The 21,576-nt window shown below is 38.2% G+C and overlaps 1 protein-coding gene across 2 annotated transcripts; it reads left to right on the top strand.

Moving 5' to 3' along the window:
* The first annotated feature begins 74 nt into the window (after window positions 1–74).
* SMARCE1 (SWI/SNF related BAF chromatin remodeling complex subunit E1) lies at window positions 75–20,739 on the top strand. Of its 2 annotated transcripts, XR_003683255.2 has the most exons (12): window positions 240–344; window positions 2,355–2,406; window positions 2,582–2,625; window positions 5,563–5,667; window positions 10,763–10,843; window positions 12,460–12,591; window positions 12,854–13,025; window positions 16,406–16,578; window positions 17,092–17,193; window positions 17,855–18,065; window positions 19,742–20,088; window positions 20,466–20,554. XR_003683255.2 is itself a non-coding variant. In XM_007112492.4 (11 exons), the coding sequence occupies exons 2-11, from the start codon at window positions 2,400–2,402 to the stop codon at window positions 20,672–20,674; spliced, it is 1,236 nt and encodes a 411-aa protein (XP_007112554.1). In that variant the 5' UTR covers window positions 75–344; window positions 2,355–2,399; the 3' UTR covers window positions 20,675–20,739. The 2 variants fall into 2 exon arrangements, 1 of the variants encoding a protein (XP_007112554.1); XM_007112492.4 differs by lacking the exon at window positions 19,742–20,088 and having other exon boundaries at window positions 75–344; window positions 20,466–20,739.
* The last annotated feature ends 837 nt before the right edge of the window (window positions 20,740–21,576 follow it).

Genomic DNA, 21,576 nt, shown 5'->3' with positions numbered 1-21,576 from the left:
CCGTTGCTGCTCCCGCTCCTCAACGGCCGCGGGGTTTGGGCCTACCCAGCGGTCGGGCCACCTCCGCCCTCTCCGCCGTGACGAATCGGCGCCCGGCTGGCAAATTACCCGAATTCGGGGAGTTTTGACAAACGTATGGGGCCTGAAAAAATACTTGATTGTACTAAGCACCACCGCGTCCCCACTAGAAGACTTACTTTTCTAAAGAGAGTCGGTTGGGGCCTTGAAAGGAATTAAGAAGAGTGTTGAAAGTGCGAGCGCGGAAGCTCCGGACGCGAGGGGCGGGGCGTGCGCGGGACAAAGGGAAGCGAGGCCGGAGCTGCGGGCGTTTTTTCTGCCCGCGGGTGAGTGTTTCCGACTGGGCTCGACTGGGTCGGGAGGGTGGCGAGGCGTGGGGTCCCGGCTTGGCCCGACCCCGAGTCCCCGAGGGTTGCTGGGGTTCAAGCTTGGCCGCGGCGCCAGAGCCGGGGGCCAGTTGCGGCCTCTCTGAGGCCTAGCGGAGCGAGGGTGGGGAGGGAGTGCCATCTGGGGCTCCTGGGCGGCCTGATGTGCCCCTTCCACTAACCCCGCGGAATTGGTCAGAGCACCTCTGCACACTCCTCTTTAGTAGAGTCGCTGGGAAAGTGCATCCTTCACACAAACCAAAAGGAAACGACCTCAGAGGAAGCCCTTGGGGCAAGCCAAGCCCGTGGTCCTCACCTCCGGGAAGGTGGTTTCCCCTCGATTCAGGCAGCGACCTGAGGACTCGTGGTGTGGCTTAGAGTGAAGAGCGAAAGCTCGGAAACAGTTTGACCTGGGTTTGAAACCCAACTCTGGCACTTCCTGGCTATGTGTCTTTAGACAAGTTACTTATACTCGTCGAGACTCCCTTTTTTCTCTGTAAAATGGGAATAGCAGTACACATCTCGTTGGTAGTTGTGACTGTTAAACCAGATGGTGTAAGTAGTGAGCCTGTCCCGTACAAGGTAGTCAACAGATACTTTAGGATTTTATGCCAGGCACCGGGCATGCATCCGGTGGTGGACAAATGTACAAGGTCGCTCTTGGAATTTATAGTATAGCAGAGGAGATTAGTAATTTTAAAGTATTAGCAATAAAGTGTGACATATCAGGGAGCTTGTGGCATTTATTGTCAGGGCTTCCCCCAGCAAGGCCTAGTGGATGTTGACAGCCTACCTGAACTTGAGCAGGAAGGAAATCTGCACCAGACTCTGGCTTCTTGCCTGTTCCTTAAGGAGAGAGGGAGAGACACAGGTTGGGCCATTGAGAAAATAAACGATTTCGTTCTGCACCAGGCCTCTTATTCATAATGCTCCAGGAATTCCCTTAAAATGCAAAACAGAAGCAAAAAAATCATGTTTGTTTCACATAATGTTGGATGAAAGTACTCCAGTAGTCATAAAAGTTATTTGCCTTATTTCTAAAAATGAATGTCTCTTTGTACTCACAGTGTGTGATGTATATTGAGGTAAGGAACAAGCTCACCTGTGTATGGTCATGTGGTGAGCTAGTAATACTAGGACAAAAGTTAGTAAGAATTGAGCTAGAAAAAAAAAAATTGAGCTAGGTACAGGGACTACAGTAATAAATTAAACGGTCCCTGTTTCTAAGCAGCACACAATATACCCACATTAACAGGATAATACGATAGCATAGATCTGTGTAAATTGGATAGGAGTACAGATGAGGAAGCAATTAATTCCGCACAGGTAATTTGTCTAGAAAGCTCCATTGAGGAGATACATTTTGAAATGGGCTGAGAAGGGTAATAAGAGTTTTTCAGGTAGACTCTCAACATTTATTCCCAGCAGTTATAAAGCTGTTTACCACTATAAGAGAATGTAAAGTTCATTGTCACACCAGTTACCTTTTTCACTGCCTCCAGGAATAAAATGCTCCATTTTAGTAGAAGTTGTTATCCTAAAAGGAAGGCAGAGCTGCGGCTGATCAGGGAGCTGTCAGTATCTGGTAGGCCTTGTTGAGGTAGGCCCTGACAATACATCACATTCTATTGTCACTGTATTTTTATCAGTCTGATTAATTGTTTACATGGCATCAGCAAAACGTTTTCCATACAAGAGGTGGCTCAGTATCAAAAAAACAAAAACAAAAAAACTTGCAAGTACATGTCTAATTTTACTTTTTAATATCCCCAGTAATTTGTTTCAGTCATTTAATTCTTATCAACCAAATGACCTAAAGAGCTAGTAAAATATTAAAAAGGCTGGATTACTAGAAGACAATGTAATTTTACTAAGAAATACCAATTAAACTACCCTATTCTTTAGGAAAACATTCTCTTATGCTTGCTGAGTTTTGATTATTTTTCCTTTTTTTTCTTTTTTTTATTTTAGTGTCTCAGATTCATTCTTAAGGAACTGAGAACTTAATCTTCCAAAATGTCAAGTAAGTTTCATTTTTTATATTTATCAATCTATATTAATAAGAGACTAATGCCCTAGCAAATGGGAATTCCAAAATACTCATTTTTTTTTTCTTCAAAACAGGACCATTGGTAGTTTTGTTGCATAGTATTATATCTCAGTTGTTTACAAGAAGTTATTTATTTTCTTTCAAACAGAAAGACCATCTTATGCCCCACCTCCCACCCCAGCTCCTGCAACAGTAAGTTTTAATTTTCTTGTTAATGTAATAGCCAAGTCTGGCCTTGATACAAAAACCCAGATGTCTTCCAGTGACAGTCACTCAGTCATCACAGCAACAGGATGAAAAATTCAGCTAAAAAACAGCACTTCCTACTAAATAAAATAACTCTGCATCTTACCTTGAACCAACCCCAACATTTAAAGAAACATACTACTGAAATGCCAACCTCCTATGATCAGTTCTTTTTTTAATTGGGAATAAGTGACAAGTTTAACATTTCTTTCTTGTTAATCTCTATTAAGAGTCTTGAAAGTTAATATGAAATGAATGTTCATTCTGGCATTTATTATTTTTAAGCCTAACCTTCAACTGGTTACGTTTTTCTCTCCTTGTCTGTGTATAATTTTCATGTTAAATCAAACAATAAAGCTTCCAGTTCTATAATAACTTATTGTAAATTTATTTTCAAGCTGTTCAAGTAAAGATTTCATTATCTGGGTCAGATCCTGCCATTGCACTTTACTGCATAAGTAATGTTTTATTGGATTGAGAATTGATATGTTTCAAAGTGCCTAAATGATAGTAGTGAACTAGTTTTTTTCACCCAGCAAGCTCTGGCCCAGCTTGGTCAGCATGTAAAATAATTGTCCAATCCACAAAACAGTTTCAATGTAACCATTCAGGCCTTGCTGAAATGGATTTCTTGTTGTTTTTTTATTTAAAAACAAAAAGAAAACACTGTTAACATTGACCATATCCTACAAAAGAAGTTCTTTAAAGCTGTTAGCCCTCCTTCCATACTCCCTACCCCTAAATTTCTGGCTAGTTTACTAATTAGGTCCTTGTGTAATTTTGTTTTCTCCACTAGATAAACTAGTTTTATTTACTGACCCTCAGATGTATGTTTTAGTTATGTTTATCAACAATTTATTTTTCCGTAGTAAGATGCTTTTAAAAAGAGATACTGTATCACATCTTCTCAGCTCAATTTATATAACATACAGTTTCTAAAGTTACTTCTGGTAGATCTTAAAGTCCTGTGTTTGGTTTGTTTCCTTTCTTAAATCAAAGAACATTTCTTATGACCATCTCCTTGGCACTCTGCTAATGGCTATACAGGTGGAGTTGAACAATTGAGATTCCTGACCTCAAAGAGCTAACCATGTACTTCATTTTTGGAAACGGTATAATTGTAATATTTTAGTTTCGATTTTTTTTTTTAGTTCCCTTATTTTCTTACATTACTGCCTCATAATGTTGAATAGTGATTATCATTGCTTATGCAACTTTGAAGGTGTCATTTTGACGCAAATACTGCCTCTGACAGCATATAATATCTTGAAAACAGACTTGATTTTTTGAGATAATAAAAATAGCTCAGAAACTAACCCTATGACTTCTTAAATGTAGAAAGGGATATTTTTACCTTTCTTTAGTCATACTTCTGTACCATTATAATTTCACATTTACACATAAACTACAGAAGACTAGGGGTTAGGACATCCAACAGAATGGATATTAAATGAGTTATCCTTCTTTCTTTTTTTTCCATTTCTTCTGCCACCACCATCACCACCTCCACCCACCACTACCACCCAAATGTACCACTCCAAGTAATATAAACTTCTTTTGTGCCTTTGATACTTCATCTGTGTTTTGCCTACTTATGTATGCTTGATTTGCGTCTTCTATAACTACATAGACTAGAAATTGATCAGTAGTTTTCTTCTAAAGAATATCAAATGTATTATCTGCTTGACTGTCTTTCTTTTGGACACTAAGGATATGTGCAGTGGCATGTTTTAGAAAATTGTGTTTATAATAGCTACAGTTTAGTTGGGATGTGTTAAGTTTATTTTACATTATACAATTCAGCATTGGTATTGTCAATTGCATGTTAAAATGAAATTACTGTCACTTGTTTTGATTGAGGTTCATTAGGTAAAATACCTTACTTTTGGTCTCTCTTTGCTACATCCTTTTTATGCATTATACCTTGATTCTCATGAACATTGGATGTCATTTTATTAATCACGAAGGGCACTGCTATATAAGAGCCCATTTGTGATCACATCAACACAATTTACAAAAGCCAAGAATTCTGTTGCTCCAACAAGCAGTTGTGGTTTGAAAGAGCTAGGGCTGTCAGGAAACTAGATGAGAAAAGGAAGTTCAAGTCTGTCTACTAGAAAAGTAGTTCACATTAAAACTAAATGCAGAAATTGTTCATGATTGACCTGTGGAAGATGGATCAAAGAAGAGATGGAGGAGAAAGCCTATAAAAGAATGGGTTAAAAAGATCAGACAGTACCCCCAGAATGAAATCCATGCATTTCTTACAAGTCTTTGTTTTGAAATCATGTATGTGACATCCATTGAATCCCACATATGTTCTTTTCTATTGACAACTTCTGACTTCCTGATTTGAATCTCTTCTCATTTCTCACACTATATAAAATGATTTAAAGCTGTCTTTGAAAGTGATTCATTTCTTGTTTTTGATTTGGGAGGATAATACATTGGCGGCATTCACATAACTGTCAAATAAATCATGTTTTGTTTTGCATGTAAAGTGTTCTCAGACTCCTAGCTTATCACATTTCAAGCTTTCGTATCTCAGACATGTATCGCTAAGTTGTTATTTCATACTATTGACCATAAAGTAACCCTGAATGTTTGAGACACTTCAGTGTATTGCGTGTTCCGAAAAACAAGCACACACATTCACGCTCACACGAACACCACTGGCCCCTGCAAAGAGACAGAAAGAGAGGGAAAAAAAACAACAACACAGGCTGGTTTTTCACTGAAAGAAAAAGAACAGTTACAACACATCATTGCTTGTTTAAAATCAGGTTGCTTTTGCATGCCATATGCAGATCATTTTTCATTTCTGTGTTTTCCTCGTTTGAGCTCATTTCTCATTCGTGTTTTTGTCTCATTTGTTTCCATCAGCAAATGCCCAGCACACCAGGGTTTGTGGGATACAATCCATACAGTCATCTCGCCTACAACAACTACAGGCTGGGAGGGAACCCGGGCACCAACAGCCGGGTCACGGTAGGAGAATCAACTATTACAGCATCCAGCAAACAACTGGAATTGACCAGAAATGCCTTCAGAGTTAGGTCCTTTGAATCATCAGCACAGCCATTAAAAAAAAAAAATTTTAACCTGGCTTTTAGACTATTTTAAATATTCATTGTACAATCTTACACTGAAAAGTGAAAAAATAGATCTGGATATGTATATAGAAGAAAAGAATTTATTCTGTTTGGTGGTTGGTAGAGATAAAGCCTTGGGCACTTAATGCTAATACTATCTGTAGACAAACCTAGAATTTCCTATGGTTAAGATGCCCTTTTTGAGGTGAAGAGTATCTTTCATTTAAGGTAATTGGCATTAGGCTCATGACCTTAGTTTCTTAATAAAAGCTGGGCTTACAGGCCTAACTGCCCTACCAGTTTGAACTGCTGCACATAATTATTTGTCTTTTGGATTTAACAGTTGACCTAACTGAGATTCATTTCTCTCGAATTAAAAAGATTTTAATGTCACTTCAACGAATTGCAGAACAAAAGTTGAATGAAATTAATTTGAATTATCAGACTATAGATATCTACAGCTATAAGTGCATTTATAATCCATAGGATAGAGGATATAATTTCTGAAACTTAGGATGTTTCACGTAAATGATCAGCCTAAGGTACCAAAATTGGATGATGTACTTCAGACTTTCTATTTTATTTTATTTATTTTTATTTATTTATTTATTTATTTTTAAGAAAGAATTGGAGAATTTTATTCAAGCCAAATTTGAGGATTATAACCTGGGAAGAACATCTCAGAAAGCTCTGAGAATTGTTCCTCCCATTAGAAGACTTTTTATTTTACAATCATCTTAAAGTCCATTTAAGGAAGTTTAGGTACCAAAGAAACAAATAACTGTGAAAATGATTTACCAAAAATAAATAATAAATCCAAAAGCCAAATACCTACATACATTGGAATGTGGTATTGGTGAGAATTTATACAACCCAGAATGGCTGTAAACTTTTTAATACCTGGTTTTTGTTTGCTGTATTCATAAGTAATTCAATTAGTGTGACTTCAAAAAAACCCTCTCACCCTGTAGTCAAGCTAGAGCAGAAAGCTTGTACCTATCAAACTATATGTCTATCTTGGTAAGCATATTGCTTAGCTTGATAGGTTTTGTTTGTCTAAATTTTTCATTGTTTCTGCATAATTTGTACCTCATAAGCATATCAAGTTTTATGTGCCATGCATATTTCATGGTATCTGAAAAGAATTCTGACAAAGTGTGTGTATGTATGCATTTCACAATGCATACAATTTTTTATGTGCATCGGTACTTGTTTTTCCCTGGCCTGAATGTGTTTCACGAGTGTAATGGGTCACAAAGTTATCAAATGGTAAAGAACATTTTAATTTAAACAAGGAGTAGAATCGATTTTGGACCATTCACGTTAATACAGAAAATTATTCATGGGCGGTAAACAAAAGAATGATTACATTTTAATAGCTCTATACAGTCAGCTCTTGATTATCTATGTTAATGGAAAAGAAATCGTGGTAACTGTAATATTAGAATCATTTGTATTTCAGTTTCTGTAAGCATTTTGTTCTTAACTTGGATGTATCTGTGGGATTCTTTGTTAAAAAAGTGAGATCATTCAATGGAGACTTACTAGGAATAGGAAAGTGCAGTTGCTGTCTCGGCGCCTCGGCAAGTTATCTGTTTCTCCCCATTCTTTCTTTCAGGTGTTAGAACCCAATATTTGGGGCTAGGCATTAGCTTCAGGGTAGATTAGTATAGGAGGGCTGTTGAGCAGGGAAACATTGATCTTCTGGTTCTTTATGGTTGTTTTCTTTGTATTATTGTTCTCTCAACACCAGAATGAAGTGTAATCAAAGTGCTCTGTAGACTTAACTTGAAGAGCCTAGAAAATGTGGAGGTTTTTAGCCTGTGTTAATCCCAGCCCCTTCAACTTCTAGTGACCTCTCAGGTCATTGAATCATTCTCTATGAAAATTAGTTATGCCTAAAGTTTTATACTACTATATATGTATAATTTAAGCTCTGTTAGGACTCAGTAGATCTGATTTTGACCTTTATAAAAGTGTTACTTTAAGATGACCTCACCTATGTGTTTTGGGGGGGGGCTCCTCTTTGGTATTACTGTCTGCAGATCGCCTTAGGTCATTGATTTGAAGGAATGATTCGGTGACACCCTATGAATAGCTTCTTGTAGCATCCACAGAACATCTGGTTTTCCCGATGACTCCAGTACACTCGAATGGTTTTCAGACAATAAACACTTTGTATATAGCATGTTGAAACCTTTTGGAGTGCTTATGGTAGCTATGAGGTGGAATTCACTTCTGGTCAGTTTTTCATCAGATGATGATTAACATTCTCAAGTACAGGTATGAAGACAGATCAAGACAAAATGTTAAAAGTAGCTCATTGTGCTTTAATGGAAATTCCATCCCAGAAGAAAACCTTAGATAAGATCCTACCAGAGAAACAGCTGAAAAATGGGAAGAAACAACAAAAATCTCTGAGTATCCAGAATTTCACAAAATCATGGGTTTTATTCATAGGAGATTCCCAGGACCTTACTCTATAGTAAGCACAGTTTTAACAAGCATAATTAGTTGTTTTCCCCCAGCTCATTGCCGGTTGGAAAGAGGGACAGTTGCTGCTAGAGGTAGGTTTCCTGATAGCAGCAAGGAAAGAAACCACTAAAAAAGGAGACATGCCCTCCAAAAGCATAACCACCAGGCCATTTAATAAAGGGGCCAGCAGGTTTCATACCTCAAACTAGAGGATTATAGCAAAGCAGTGATTATAATTGTGTTCCGTGCAGACTGCTTTCTTTTTTCTTTTTTAAAGAATAATGTTTGAGAAATTGTAGAAAGATAGCTGTTTGAGATGGTTAATAAATCAGGGGTGTTCAGTGATATAAACCTTTAATATCCTGAAAACCAGCTAGAATTTAACTATGTTGTTATTGTTTTGGGTTTGGTTTTGTTTTCCTTGTATTTGTAAATTGGTCAGTGTAATGAAAATACGACCTCAACATGTTCCTTTGGGAGAAAAGAAGAGAAATAAGCAAATTCATTGTTATAAAATACAGTTCTTAGAAAAATATCAAAGAGCAAATACTACTGTAATTTGTTTTTAAAGTGTTTTAATTTCACATATTAAAGCATAGACATTTCAGAATTCTTTACCTCTTTTTTAAAAAATTGTTAACAGTGGTCTACCAACTTCAGCTATTGGCACAATTCCAACTTTATTTGTAACCCACTTCATGGAATTCTGAAGGTTTGTGTTGGATATAAGTTGGAAGTGCTTTCTAATAACTTTAAGAAGAATCAGACTTTTATGTGTTTCTTACTCTGAATTCATGACATAAGGTTAGCTTTGTAGAAATCCCCCACCACCACCCCCAGAGAACTCCTACAGCCCTGAGACAAATCGCCTAGTGGCTGTTCGTACCACCACTGTGGACAGTTTCCATCCCCCATGGCTCACCACTGCTGGCTAAAAACAGTCTATCTACATGAGCATCAGCATGAGGTGTGCTAAGAATACGTGGGAGGAGTGGAAAGAAGGGAGATACTGCTTCAGAGGAGAAATACGTTCTGATAAGTTCACGTGTGAAGAAGCAGAGAGGAAGCAGAGTTACTTGACAAGTATGGAGGGAGGGAGACAGACGCTCCTCACAGGAGGAAGAAGCATTGTTGGAAAGTGGTGGAAGCAGGTACCAACACACTATTCCCGGAGCCCTTACATGAAAAATAAGGTTGATTGGGGTCTCAGCCCAGAATGGAGGGGTTTCCCTCTGGTTTTACCACACAGCAACATCAGAGCAAGGGAACAAAATGGCACCTTAGTTTTCTTGCAGGAATTTGCTGATTCCTGTCTTTTGGTCATTAGAGTGAAGCCAGCTCTTCTTCCCCCCAGCCTGAAAGGGAGGATCAGTATCAGGAATCTCCCAGAAATTTGGGAGAAACAAATGTGATTCAGCCGTGATTTGATTCTGGGTCCTTGATCAAGTGCAGCCATGTGTGTAGAGATGAGGGTAGGTTCAGCAGCAGCACTCCCTCATTGGAGATGTGTGGGGTTCCCACTGGGAGCTATTTGATATCTTGCCTAGATTTAGCTTTTAGAAAGAGCTGATCTCTCCTCTTTCTTTCCCTTTTTTCTTTATCTCACCTACTTTCTTCTTTACCTTTTTAAAAACTATTTTACAGTCTCCTCGCCTCCTTTTCTTCTGTTTTCCTTTCCCTTTCTTTCTGTGTCTTCCCCACAAAACCAGCATTTTTAAAAAATTAAATGGAGTTTCTTGATATAAGGTCTCAAAAGTAACTTAATCAGGCCCTGTTTCTGCCATTTCTCTGTTCCCGGTAAACTTGTTCACTCCTCCACTGTGATTAGGAATAAAAAAAGGCATGACTTCAGTTCACACTTACTGATCTCCTTTATAAAAAAAAACACTAGATATGGGCATAGAACCTTCAGAAAAGTAAAATCTCTAGTCATAATAAAGGAGCTAAGAAGGGTTTTCTCATTTTCCATTTTTGAACCTAGGAAATAGGGTTTGTGGTGGTGGCGGTTGTTCATGTGGAGGTGCGTTCCTGAAATGGTGCAAATAGTAAATAGTCCCCTGTAGGCAGTATGAGGTGTGGTAAGTGCCGAACGGGTTCAGCTTCCAGTGAGGTAATCAAGTGTTGACTGTATGTCTAATGGTAAATTAAGTAAAATAAAAGGGTGCCGGATAATGTCCTAAACGTGGGACATCTGATATATAACCATGTATTTTCGATGTATGAATTATTGTGTAATATTTTATTTGTTCTTACAGCCAGGTTGTCAAAGCAGTGGCAATAAACTGCTAAGTAAAGTATTAAAAAATTATGTGCCTAAAGTCATTTTCTTTATTTTCTTCTGATGTGAACATTTCTGAATTTGCAGTGATAGCTATTTTCAGTGGAGAAAATATAAGAATCTTGTATCCATGGACGAGTAGAAGAAAGGCGCATTAGCATTTTTTAAGGGACTCTCTTTTCAGTTTGCTGGTGAACTTCTTGCGATTGAGTAATGAATGTATTTAACTCTTTCCTAGGCGTCCTCTGGTATTACGATTCCAAAACCCCCAAAGCCACCAGATAAGCCGCTGATGCCCTACATGCGGTACAGCAGAAAGGTAGGTGCTCAGGAGCCAGAAAGGAGTGAGGACTGCCGTCTTTGCTCTTGGCTTTATGTCAGGTTTCAGATTGGCTTAGCCAGCTTTTTTGTGCATAGTCAGAGGAAAAGATACAGAATTGCAGTTTTTAAAGAAATTAGTTCTGATTTCCAAATTCCAGAACTAAAATCCAACAAGAACATGATTAAATAAAGAGTTAAAATACTTAAAGCAAAGTTATGTAGCCAATGTTACTTATGTAGTCTTTTGGAGAATATTTAATGACATAAGAAACATGTTTAGTGAAAAAAGGAATGCAAGACTACATGTACTAGTATCTTATTTTTATAAAAATAATAGCAAATACATGTTAGTTTATATTTTTAAAAAGCCTAGAAGACAATGGTTATCTCTAAACAATAAGCTTATGGTAATTTTTATTTTCTTCATACTTCCTTGAATTTTTCCTCTTTTTTTTTTTTGATGATGAACCTCCATTACTCTTTTGTTTTTTGTTTTTTTTAACATCTTTATTGGAGTGTAATTGCTTTACAATGTTGTGTTAGTTTCTGCTGTATAACAAACTGAATCAGCTGTATGTATACATATATCCCCATATCCCCTCCCTCTTGCATCTCCCTCCCACCCTCCCTATCCCACCGTTCTAGGTGGTCACAAAGCATCAAGCTGATCTCCCTGTGCTATGCTGCTGTTTCCCACTAGCTATCTGTTTTACATTTGGTAGTGTATATATTCAGTGCTACTCTCTCACTTCGTCCCAGTTTACCCTTACCCTTCCCCGTTCCTCAAGTCCATTCTCTATGTGTGTGTCTTTATTCCTGTCCTGACCCTAGGTTCATGAGAACCTTTTTTTTTAAGATTCCATATATATGTGTTAGCATAAGGTATTTGTTTTTCTCTTTCTGACTTACTTCACTCTGTATGACAGACTCTAGGTCCATCCACCTCACTACAAATAACTCAGTTTCATTTCTTTTTATGGCTGAGTAATATTCCATTGTACATACGTGCCACATCTTCTTTATCCGTTCATCTGTCGATGGGCACTTAAGTTGCTTCAATGTCCTGGCTATTGTAAATAGTGCTGCAATGAACATTGTGTACATGACTCTTTGAATTATGGTTTTCTCAGGGTATATGCCCAGTAGAGGGATTGCTGGGTCATATGGTATGAACCTCCATTACTCTTAAAATAACAGATATAACTGATATCTTTATTAAAGACAAGAGCCTTTATTAATTTTCACCACTATTTAGAAATTTTAAAATTTTTGGTCAGAATTATTATACATGTATTTGACAATATGGTGTATTGTATTATGCAGAGTAACCACATTCCTTCTAAACTCTCGTGAATTTTTAGAAAGACATAAGACTTTGTTATTGAGTTAGCTCATCATAAGTGTCTGCAGTGAGTGGAGATATCCGAGATCTGCCTTAAAGTAACCTGACAGAGGACTCGATAATTATTGCAGCAGGCTGAAGAGAACACGGGGATTCGACACTATTGCCTCTGCCTTTGTTGATGATTGAAGGTTTCTATATTAAAAAGTATTTTTAAAGGTCTTTATTTTTAGGCATCAATACTGAAATCTCAACTGTATGTCCTTTTCAAGGTCTGGGACCAAGTAAAGGCTTCCAACCCTGACCTAAAGTTGTGGGAGATTGGCAAGATTATTGGTGGCATGTGGCGAGATCTCACTGATGAAGAAAAACAAGAATATTTAAACGAATACGAAGCAGAAAAGGTAGAATGGGACTGTAGGGATGGGTACAATATAAAATTCATGAACACTTGCCTTATTATTTATAAAAGAAACATAAGATCTAATCAGACAGCTGAGGCATTGTCTGCCTGGGTCAAGTCACTTAATTTCTCTAAGACTTCAGATCCCTTGTCTGTATAAAGGAGATAATTATCATGTCTTTTGATATTCAAATGAGGTAATGTAAGTATTCATTGTAACCTGAAAAATGTCAATTCTAAAACTGAAAACATTTGAATTTCAGATAGAGTACAATGAATCTATGAAGGCCTATCATAATTCCCCCGCGTACCTTGCTTACATAAATGCAAAAAGTCGTGCAGAAGCTGCTTTAGAGGAAGAAAGTCGACAGAGACAGTCTCGCATGGAGAAAGGAGAGCCTTACATGAGCATTCAGCCTGCTGAAGATCCAGATGGTAAAAAAAAAAAAAAAAAAAAAAAAAAGTGGGGCTTTGTTTATGCTTTCTCTGAGAATTAAAATATGAGAAATCTCTTAAGTTTTATTTCCTATTCTAAATGGAAACAAAGCATAATTTAAGTGCCATTTTGATATTTTGAATAATTTGAATAATTATTTTGATTAATATTTGTATGTGAATTTCCCGAAAATAAAGAAGTACCCTTTTTAGTGTAGAAGATAGCAAAAACTACCTATCGTTTATCAAAATCTTTGTACTCAGAATGCATGGAAGGTTTTTTAGTCACAATCAGAATTTTACCTCAACTGCTTTTAAAAAGTTAAATGCCTTCAAGTTATATTCTACTTTCTTATTGGTTCCCTAAATTGGCTGAGTTAAAGGCTCTTAAGGGAGAAAGTTAATGAGTGGGAAGAGGCATTATGAACTTTCTTTTCTAGTTAATTCAGAAATCCAGCTAGAATTTATAAATACAACTCATGATGACACTTAGGAGGGTGCACACCTACAAACTTGATACACGCGCACGCCCGCGCACACAGAGCAGAGCTTCCTAGTTGGCATTCCATGAAGAGCTTGGGTATGCTTTTGTACCTCTGGTTGGTTCTCTGTAGCCATGCAGGGTCTGAAGCTGCAAGGAGCTTCCGTGCTAGCCACCTCCAGCTGTGAGTATACTCATCCACATAGCAAGCGTGCTATACAAATAATATTTTCTTCGTGTTCTGCTATGATGTGGAAAAGGTTGGAAGCTCTAGCTACAAGCAACAAAAACATCTAGAAAATAATTTAAGATCCCATTTTAAAGAAGTAATAGTAACAAAGAAAAAGCTTGTAAGACATTAAAGAAGAGACCTTTAAGAAAGGAAGCAATAATACCACCTAAAGACATGAATAAACTGATATACTTAAAAGGAGAGGAAAACAAAAATGAGTTTTTAAAAGAAAGGACTGGGGCTTCCCTGGTGGCACAGTGGTTGAGAGTCCGCCTGCCGATGCAGGGGACACGGGTTCGTGCCCCGGTCCGGGAAGATCCCACGTGCCGCGGAGCGGCTGGGCCCGTGAGCCATAGCTGGTGAGCCTGCACGTCCGGAGCCTGTGCTCCGCAACGGGAGAGGCCACAGCAGTGAGAGGCCCGCATACTGCAAAAAAAAAAAAAAGAAAGAAAGGACTGGGATATTGACAAATATTCTCATAAATACAAAATGTAATAATAAATACAGAAAAAAGAATAGGGAATAGAAACAATATAGCATGTTAAGCAGACTCATCAGTGCTAAAGACACAGTAGTGTAGGCAAACTTTAGTTGCTCAAATTGGATAATTAGTGCAAGAAAATAACAGAACTAAAAAAAAAAACAGAAGATCCAGTCTACAAATAATTGGAAGGATGGGGGTCAGTAATAATCGGAAACAAAGGCTAGCAACATAGAAGACGTAAGTAGAAATCAGTTGAAGTTTTCACAGGTGAAAGGTAACAGCAGGAACACTGAAAGGGACTGAAAGAGCTTCACTTAGGAACAGTCTTCAAAGAGAGTCCTTTTCTCTGTTTCTCAGACTTCTGCCCATTATGTTTTTTAAGTTTAAAATAGGATATTAGAGCTGCTAGTAAGAAAGGATGATAATAGTTAAGATACCAGGATAAGAATGACTTTAGACCTTGGACCTTATCCCTCAGAACTGAGTAGAAAGAGGAAGACTTGGGAGGTGGAAATGTACATAAAACCAAGAGAAAGGCAGCACATCCACGAGTACAACAGCTGCTCACTTTAACAAAGAAGACCTTCAAGGCCTAAAAAACATACGTAGTTATCCACACAAGACAGTGGAGTCTTTTTTAACTGACATTTTAGAAAGAGAATATTCATGAGATAAAGTAAATACCTGGTGAATTAGAAAATATAAACCTACCCCCCCCCCCAAAAAAAAAAAATCAGACAACTAAAGTGCAAAGAAAGGCCCAGATTTTTAAGACTTTATTTCCCCTACCAGTCCAGTGGGCAACACTGGGGACATATACATGAAAGAAGAAAAGAAAAAGAAAGGTAACCTAGATGGATAACCTAGCACAAATGTATATAATCTTAAGTGTGAATATGAAAAACTCTCCCTTAAGAAGTAAAAAGGTCACAGTTTTTTTTAATGGTATCTTTTATTCCAGTAATTTTAATTTCAGAAGTGTATATCCTAAAGAAATTACTTGAAACAAAAAGCAATTTGCACAACAGTTCGTAGCGGTGGTGTTTCTGGTAATAAGAGTTTTAGGAACTACTTAAGCACCCAAAATTAAGGGACATGCTAAACTGACATAGCAGCACAATTTGAGCCTTTATAGCAGTTTCCTAAAGTGTGGTCCCCCACCTCTGACGGCACACTAAGATGGTTCAGTGGTTCAGAGAGGAACTTTTGTTTTAATGTGTATTGCTTAAGAGGTAGCTCTTTTTTTTTTTAAGTTGATTTAAATAAAAATATTAAGTAAATAATAGCACAGGTTGTTAGCAGATATGTCAAAAACTGATAGTGATAGAGCAAAGGTAATAGCTATTAAGAATAAGCTTGGGGCTTCCCTGGTGGCGCAGTGGTTGAGAATCCGCCTGCCGATGCAGGGGACACGGGTTCGTGCCCCGGTCCGGGAAGATCCCACATGCCGCGCAGCGGCTGGGCCCGTGAGCCGTGGCCGCTGAGCCTGCGCGTCCGGAGCCTGCGCTCCGCAACAGGAGAGGCCACAACAGTGAGAGGCCTGCATACCGAAAGAAAAAAAAGAAACAAACAAAAACAACAACAACAACAAAAAAAGAATAAGCTTGTAAACCAGATCCATACTATATGTATATGCACTTGAGTGGATGAAAACAGCATGTAATATACCTTGATACACTGACAACAGATGTATATGTGTGTAAATTGATAAAAATAAGAAGTGAAATTTAGAATTAAATGTTTTTAAGGCTTTAGTGGTATTTTAATCTTATAAAATATATATGCCCATCTGGGAAACTGAATATTGCTAGAGATAATGTTTTCTCTGCAGTGGGCATTTTCCTTACTTTAAAGTGCTACAGTGACAAAGACACCACCCAGTTCCTATGTGTCATCAGTTGTAAAAGCCTTAAATTACTACCCCCAAAGTGAGACATTTGGCAAAATCTGTTTTTCTGTTAGAGCAGCCTTCATGTTGATTTCCAGGCCAAAGACACATGGTTGTATTTCATTTGTGTTTCAGCCAAATCTTCCCAGATACACATCATAACTTAAAGATTTATTTTAGATTTTGTTAGACCAGTGAGGGCCGTGGCTCCTTGGTAACTAAGTGTTAACGTTGTTGCACTTTCCTGATGATAGTAGTTGGTGACGTAATTTCCAGATCCTTTTGTTTATTCCAGATTATGATGATGGCTTTTCAATGAAGCATACAGCTACCGCCCGTTTCCAGAGAAACCACCGCCTCATCAGTGAAATCCTTAGTGAGAGTGTGGTGCCAGACGTTCGGTCTGTTGTCACAACAGCTAGAATGCAGGTCCTCAAACGACAGGTCCAGTCCTTAATGGTTCATCAGGTAGAGTCACAAAACATTTTATTATGCCACAGGTGCCAGGTGACCTGATCCTATACCATGCATCAGTGTGCCTGTTAAATATTTATGTTCAGTCTGACCTGTTCCTGATTCAGGGAAGAGGCTGGAGGGAGTAGACCTTTCCCAGAGATTTAATAAGTTTGTCATTAAAACTGTAACGTAGAGCCTTTTGATGGAAAGCATATCCGATAAGAATTTTGAGACATCCTGTCAACTCTTACCGATGTATTAAATATTTTTTTTCCAAAAAATCGCTGAGGCCTGAAACAGTATTCTCCAACATATACTTATTAATCAGCCATTCCCTCTATGCTGCATTTTACATTTTTAAAATCTTAGCTAGATACATTATGTAATAAATAAATTAAAAATTCAAAACATTTATCACACTATGAGAATGTGTGGACCGTTAGAATATGAGATATTTTCTGTGTTTGACATTTGCTTTAGAGAAAATAATTCAGTGGTAACAAAACCTGATCTTATGTTTTACAGCGAAAACTAGAAGCTGAACTTCTTCAAATAGAGGAGCGACACCAAGAAAAGAAGAGGAAATTCCTGGAAAGCACAGATTCATTTAACAATGAACTTAAAAGGGTATAAATTTAATGTGTTAACTATACTTTTATCACTGTGTCTGTTACTTTTTTTTTTTTTCCCTCTTTCTTTTTTCCAAAATAGTGTTTTTATAGAACGTTGTTCACTTTGAAACAGGGTTAACTTTGCTATAACTGGCGAGGTCTTTGCTTTATGAAATAATTTCCATTTTCTGGCAGAGTTGCAATAGGTTTGAAATATCATATAGTACACACATATGTACTAGGCCTTAGACTCTAGAACCCTCTGAGGTTTTAATTTAAACTCTCATGAAGTTGTGAATTATTTTCATTTCATTGCAGTTTATTCATCAAATGTCTCCATTAGCTGTAGTTCACAGTTTGCACTTTGTATGAAAACAAGTAAATCTATTGTTTGGCCACCTGAAATATAAAATGGAAGCTTTGAGTATAATCCAGAACTTTCAGCATTGTCTCACCAGCTGTTCTGTAATACTTGATGTTATGTGGCATGCTAGGGCAACTTTCCTGTAGACACAAGAGCTTCAGAGAGGACATGGAACCATGTTTTTTTCTGCCATATATATGTATATAGTTCTTAGCCAAGAAAACCCACTTTTAAAACAATTTCTCTGGTTCAGAGATTGTAAGAAAAGAACATTACTAAGAGAGTTTTTTGGGTTCTGTTTTCTGACTGCTAGTTGTGTGGTTTGAAAGTAGAAGTGGATATGGAAAAAATTGCAGCTGAAATTGCACAGGCCGAGGAACAGGCTCGCAAAAGGCAGGAGGAAAGGGAGAAAGAGGCAGCAGAGCAAGCTGAGCGCAGCCAGAGCAGTATTGTTCCTGAGGAGGAGCCAGCAGCTAATAAGACCGAAGAAAAGAAAGAAGACGAGAGCGTTCCGATGGAGACAGGTAACCTTTCAGTTGATACCGAAGTAAATGTCAAGGGTTTTTACAGCGGTCTTTAGTTCTGCTTTTCCTTTCTCAGTGCTTTTCAGAAGTCACTCTGTTGATCTTGCCTCTTGAATTATTCTCCATATGACCTACCCATTTCTTTCAAAATCTTAATCTCTTCCAGTAGAGTCCACTTAAAATCTTGGTATTAGTACAAAACAGCAATGGTGTGTTGTCTTTAGTCTCGCTGTTTGAGGTCTTGGTTGTTTGCCCAGATTGAGTCATGTCATTTCCTGGGAATATAAAGTATAATGGTTTAATGGTTAAGGATACTGGCCCGGGAGTCAGACAGATCTGGGTCTAATACTGCTTCTCCATTTGCTAGTGCTGTGACTTTGGGGTAAGTTATTTAATTTCAGTTTCCTCATTTGCAAGTATTCTAGCACCTGCCTCTGAGAGTGAGTTCCCAAGGATAAATGTACATAAAATCATCATTACTGCACTTGACATGATATTGGCACTCAGTATTTTAACCTTTATTGCTAAAATTGTTTAAAGAAGATGTGGTCAGGGCTTCCCTGGTGGCGCAGTGGTTGAGAGTCCGCCTGCTGATGCAGGGGATGTTGGTTCGTGCCCCGGTTCAGGAAGATCCCACATGCCGCGGAGCGGCTGGGCGCGTGAGCCATGGCCATAAAATCATCATTACTGCACTTGACATGATATTGGCACTCAGTATTTTAACCTTTATTGCTAAAATTGTTTAAAGAAGATGTGGTCAGGGCTTCCCTGGTGGCGCAGTGGTTGAGAGTCCGCCTGCTGATGCAGGGGATGTTGGTTCGTGCCCCGGTTCAGGAAGATCCCACATGCCGCGGAGCGGCTGGGCCCGTGAGCCATGGCCGCTGAGCCTGCGCGTCTGGAGCCTGTGCTCCGCAACGGGAGAGGCCACAGCAGTGAGAGGCCTGCGTACTGCAAAAAAATAAAAAAAGAATAAAGAAGATGTGGTCATTGTTCTTAAGATCAGTGTTGTCTCTGGTGTCCTAGAATGGAGTTAGGCAAATAAAACCTGCAGGCCAAATCCTGCCTGCCACCTGCTTTTGTAAATAAAGTTTTGTTGGAACCGTTTATTTACATATTGTCTGTGGCTGCTTTGGGGCTACGGCAGTATAGTTGAGTAGTTGCAACTGAGACTACCTGGCCCACAAAACCTGAAATATTTACTATCCAGCCTTTATAGAAAGCATTTGTTGACCCCATCCTGGAACAATTCATACTTCTGTTCTACCGATTTTCCTGATTAAAAGCATTCCTCAAGGCAAACAGTAACACAGCTTACATGAAGTACTGATTAAATCGATTATTGCTTGAAATTTTGAGATCACTCTTCTTTCTGGCACTGTTTTGACCCTGCCCAGTGCACTGTGTAATAAACAGAACTGAGCTGAAAGTATGGGAAACACAGTCAAAGGCTCCCTGGACCATCATTACAAGAAGTGAGAAGGGACCATAGTCATACTTGGTGCTCAACGGACAACTTCTGATTTGACATCTGGAAAACATTAAGTAGCATATAGTGTCTTTACCAGATATTTCTGCAGAATGTAATTCATCAGATTAACATTTCAGATAGTCAGATTTTAAGTTTTATTATCTGAACCTTTCTCTGTTTTGTGTGAACATGTTTTTTATCTTAACAGATTTGGAGCGTGAACACATTTTGTGGTTAAAACAAGAGCTTGATAATTAGAGCATGGTTCTTTGGCTCATTTTGCAGCTAGAATACTCAGCCTTGCCTCTGTTTGTCATCTATGAATAGACCATGCCTAGGTCTTTACTCAGATTTCATCCTTCTAGCTGAAGAAAAAGAACTGAAGAAAATTGTTCTGAAGACTATTAGAGCAATAACAGAAAACAGCCCAGCGTGACTTGTAACGAAGTACTTCAAATATCAGCCTTATACCATTTCCATACCTGCTTTCTCACTCATTAAATCCAAGCACTTCACAACAGCACTGTCCAATAGAAATGAAATACAAGTCACTGTGTAATTATAAATTTTCTACTACCGACATTTTTTAAATGAAATTTTTTAAGTGAAATTAATTTTAGTAAGTCTTCAAAATCCGGTGTGTATTTTTAGACTTAGAGCACATCGAAATTTGGAAGCTAAATTTTCAGCAGAAATACTTCATCTGTATTTAGATTTCAAAACTTACAGTTAAAAAGTAGATTGTTTCCAAATCCCAAATTGTTTTAAACATGCTAAAAGTTCCTCAGTCACACTCGCTCATATCAAGTGCTTAGTAGCCATATGTGGTGAGTGGCTGCCTTATCATCGGATGCTGCAGCTCTGGACTGTCAGCATTATTAGAAGAGGGAATTTTTGTATTGGAACTAACAGTGACAAATGTGTGATTACAGAGGAGACACACCTTGAAGAAACGACAGAAAGCCAACAGAATGGTGAAGAAGGCACGTCTACTCCTGAGGACAAGGAGAGCGGGCAGGAGGGGGTGGACAGTCTGGCAGAGGAAGGGACCAGTGACAGTAACACTGGCTCCGAGAGTAACAGTGCAACCGTGGAGGAAGCACCAACAGACCCCGTACCGGAAGACGGGAAAAAAGAATAAATGTTGCCTTGTTTTATGTGTTCTAAATACTTTTTTAAATGAAAAAAATGTTTTTTGAGTTTTAATGGTGTTATGTGGTTTGTGTATTAATTTTTTTCTTGTCCATATCACACCACCAAAGGCTTTTGGACCATTTAGCATCATGAGCTGAATGGCACAGTCACCTTTCTTAAGCGGGAAGAAGATGGTTCTTTTCTTCGGATCTTGTTTCTAGCCCTCAACTGTTGAAAGCCTCAGAATTTACATTAATTGAGAAAATGCCCACCTCTTTTAGAGAATTTTCCTTTGTTGCTGCAGAATCTACTCTTACAAATGCCTTCCTACAGCTCACTTGGGTGCTTACCAAAGCCATAGCTTTAAACCTTCCCAGTCCCCATCAGCAGCTTCCTGAAGGGCCCCTTTCCTGTTTACTTCCACAGAGAGTAGCTTCTTGAAAACATAGTCGTGTGATTATGTATTTGTTCACTTACCCTTTTTTTATTTTGAATCAATGTCAGATACCAAGAGTTGTGTTAAGGTGTTCAGTGTACCTACAGCCACACTTGGATTGTATTGATCCAGAAATAGTCTTCATAGTTAGTTACTGGCTTATGAAATAGTCATTAAAGTGAACATGACACATATACACTTATCTATACTGCCTTTTGTTATAATTAATATTGGTTATGTTCTGGTGAATTCATCCCTATTGTACAGGGGGGAAAATTACTTTTTTTACCAAATTTTCCAAAGACAGAATAGATCACAAAGCTGAAGGAATTGAATATTCTTGCAGTGGAGGATGTAACTTCAAAATGATTAACCCATTCTAGAAGAAAAACAGCTGGGAATTAAGTTCATCCACTGGAAATTGTTTTACAATAATCAAAACATTTAAAACCTCAAGGCTCAGGATCCCATAG

The sequence above is a fragment of the Physeter macrocephalus genome, chromosome 14 (genome assembly GCF_002837175.3).
Source record: "Physeter macrocephalus isolate SW-GA chromosome 14, ASM283717v5, whole genome shotgun sequence".
Lineage (NCBI taxonomy): Eukaryota > Metazoa > Chordata > Mammalia > Artiodactyla > Physeteridae > Physeter > Physeter macrocephalus.
The sequence above is the reverse complement of the archived record's forward strand: the minus strand, read 5'-3'. Positions and strand labels throughout refer to the sequence as shown.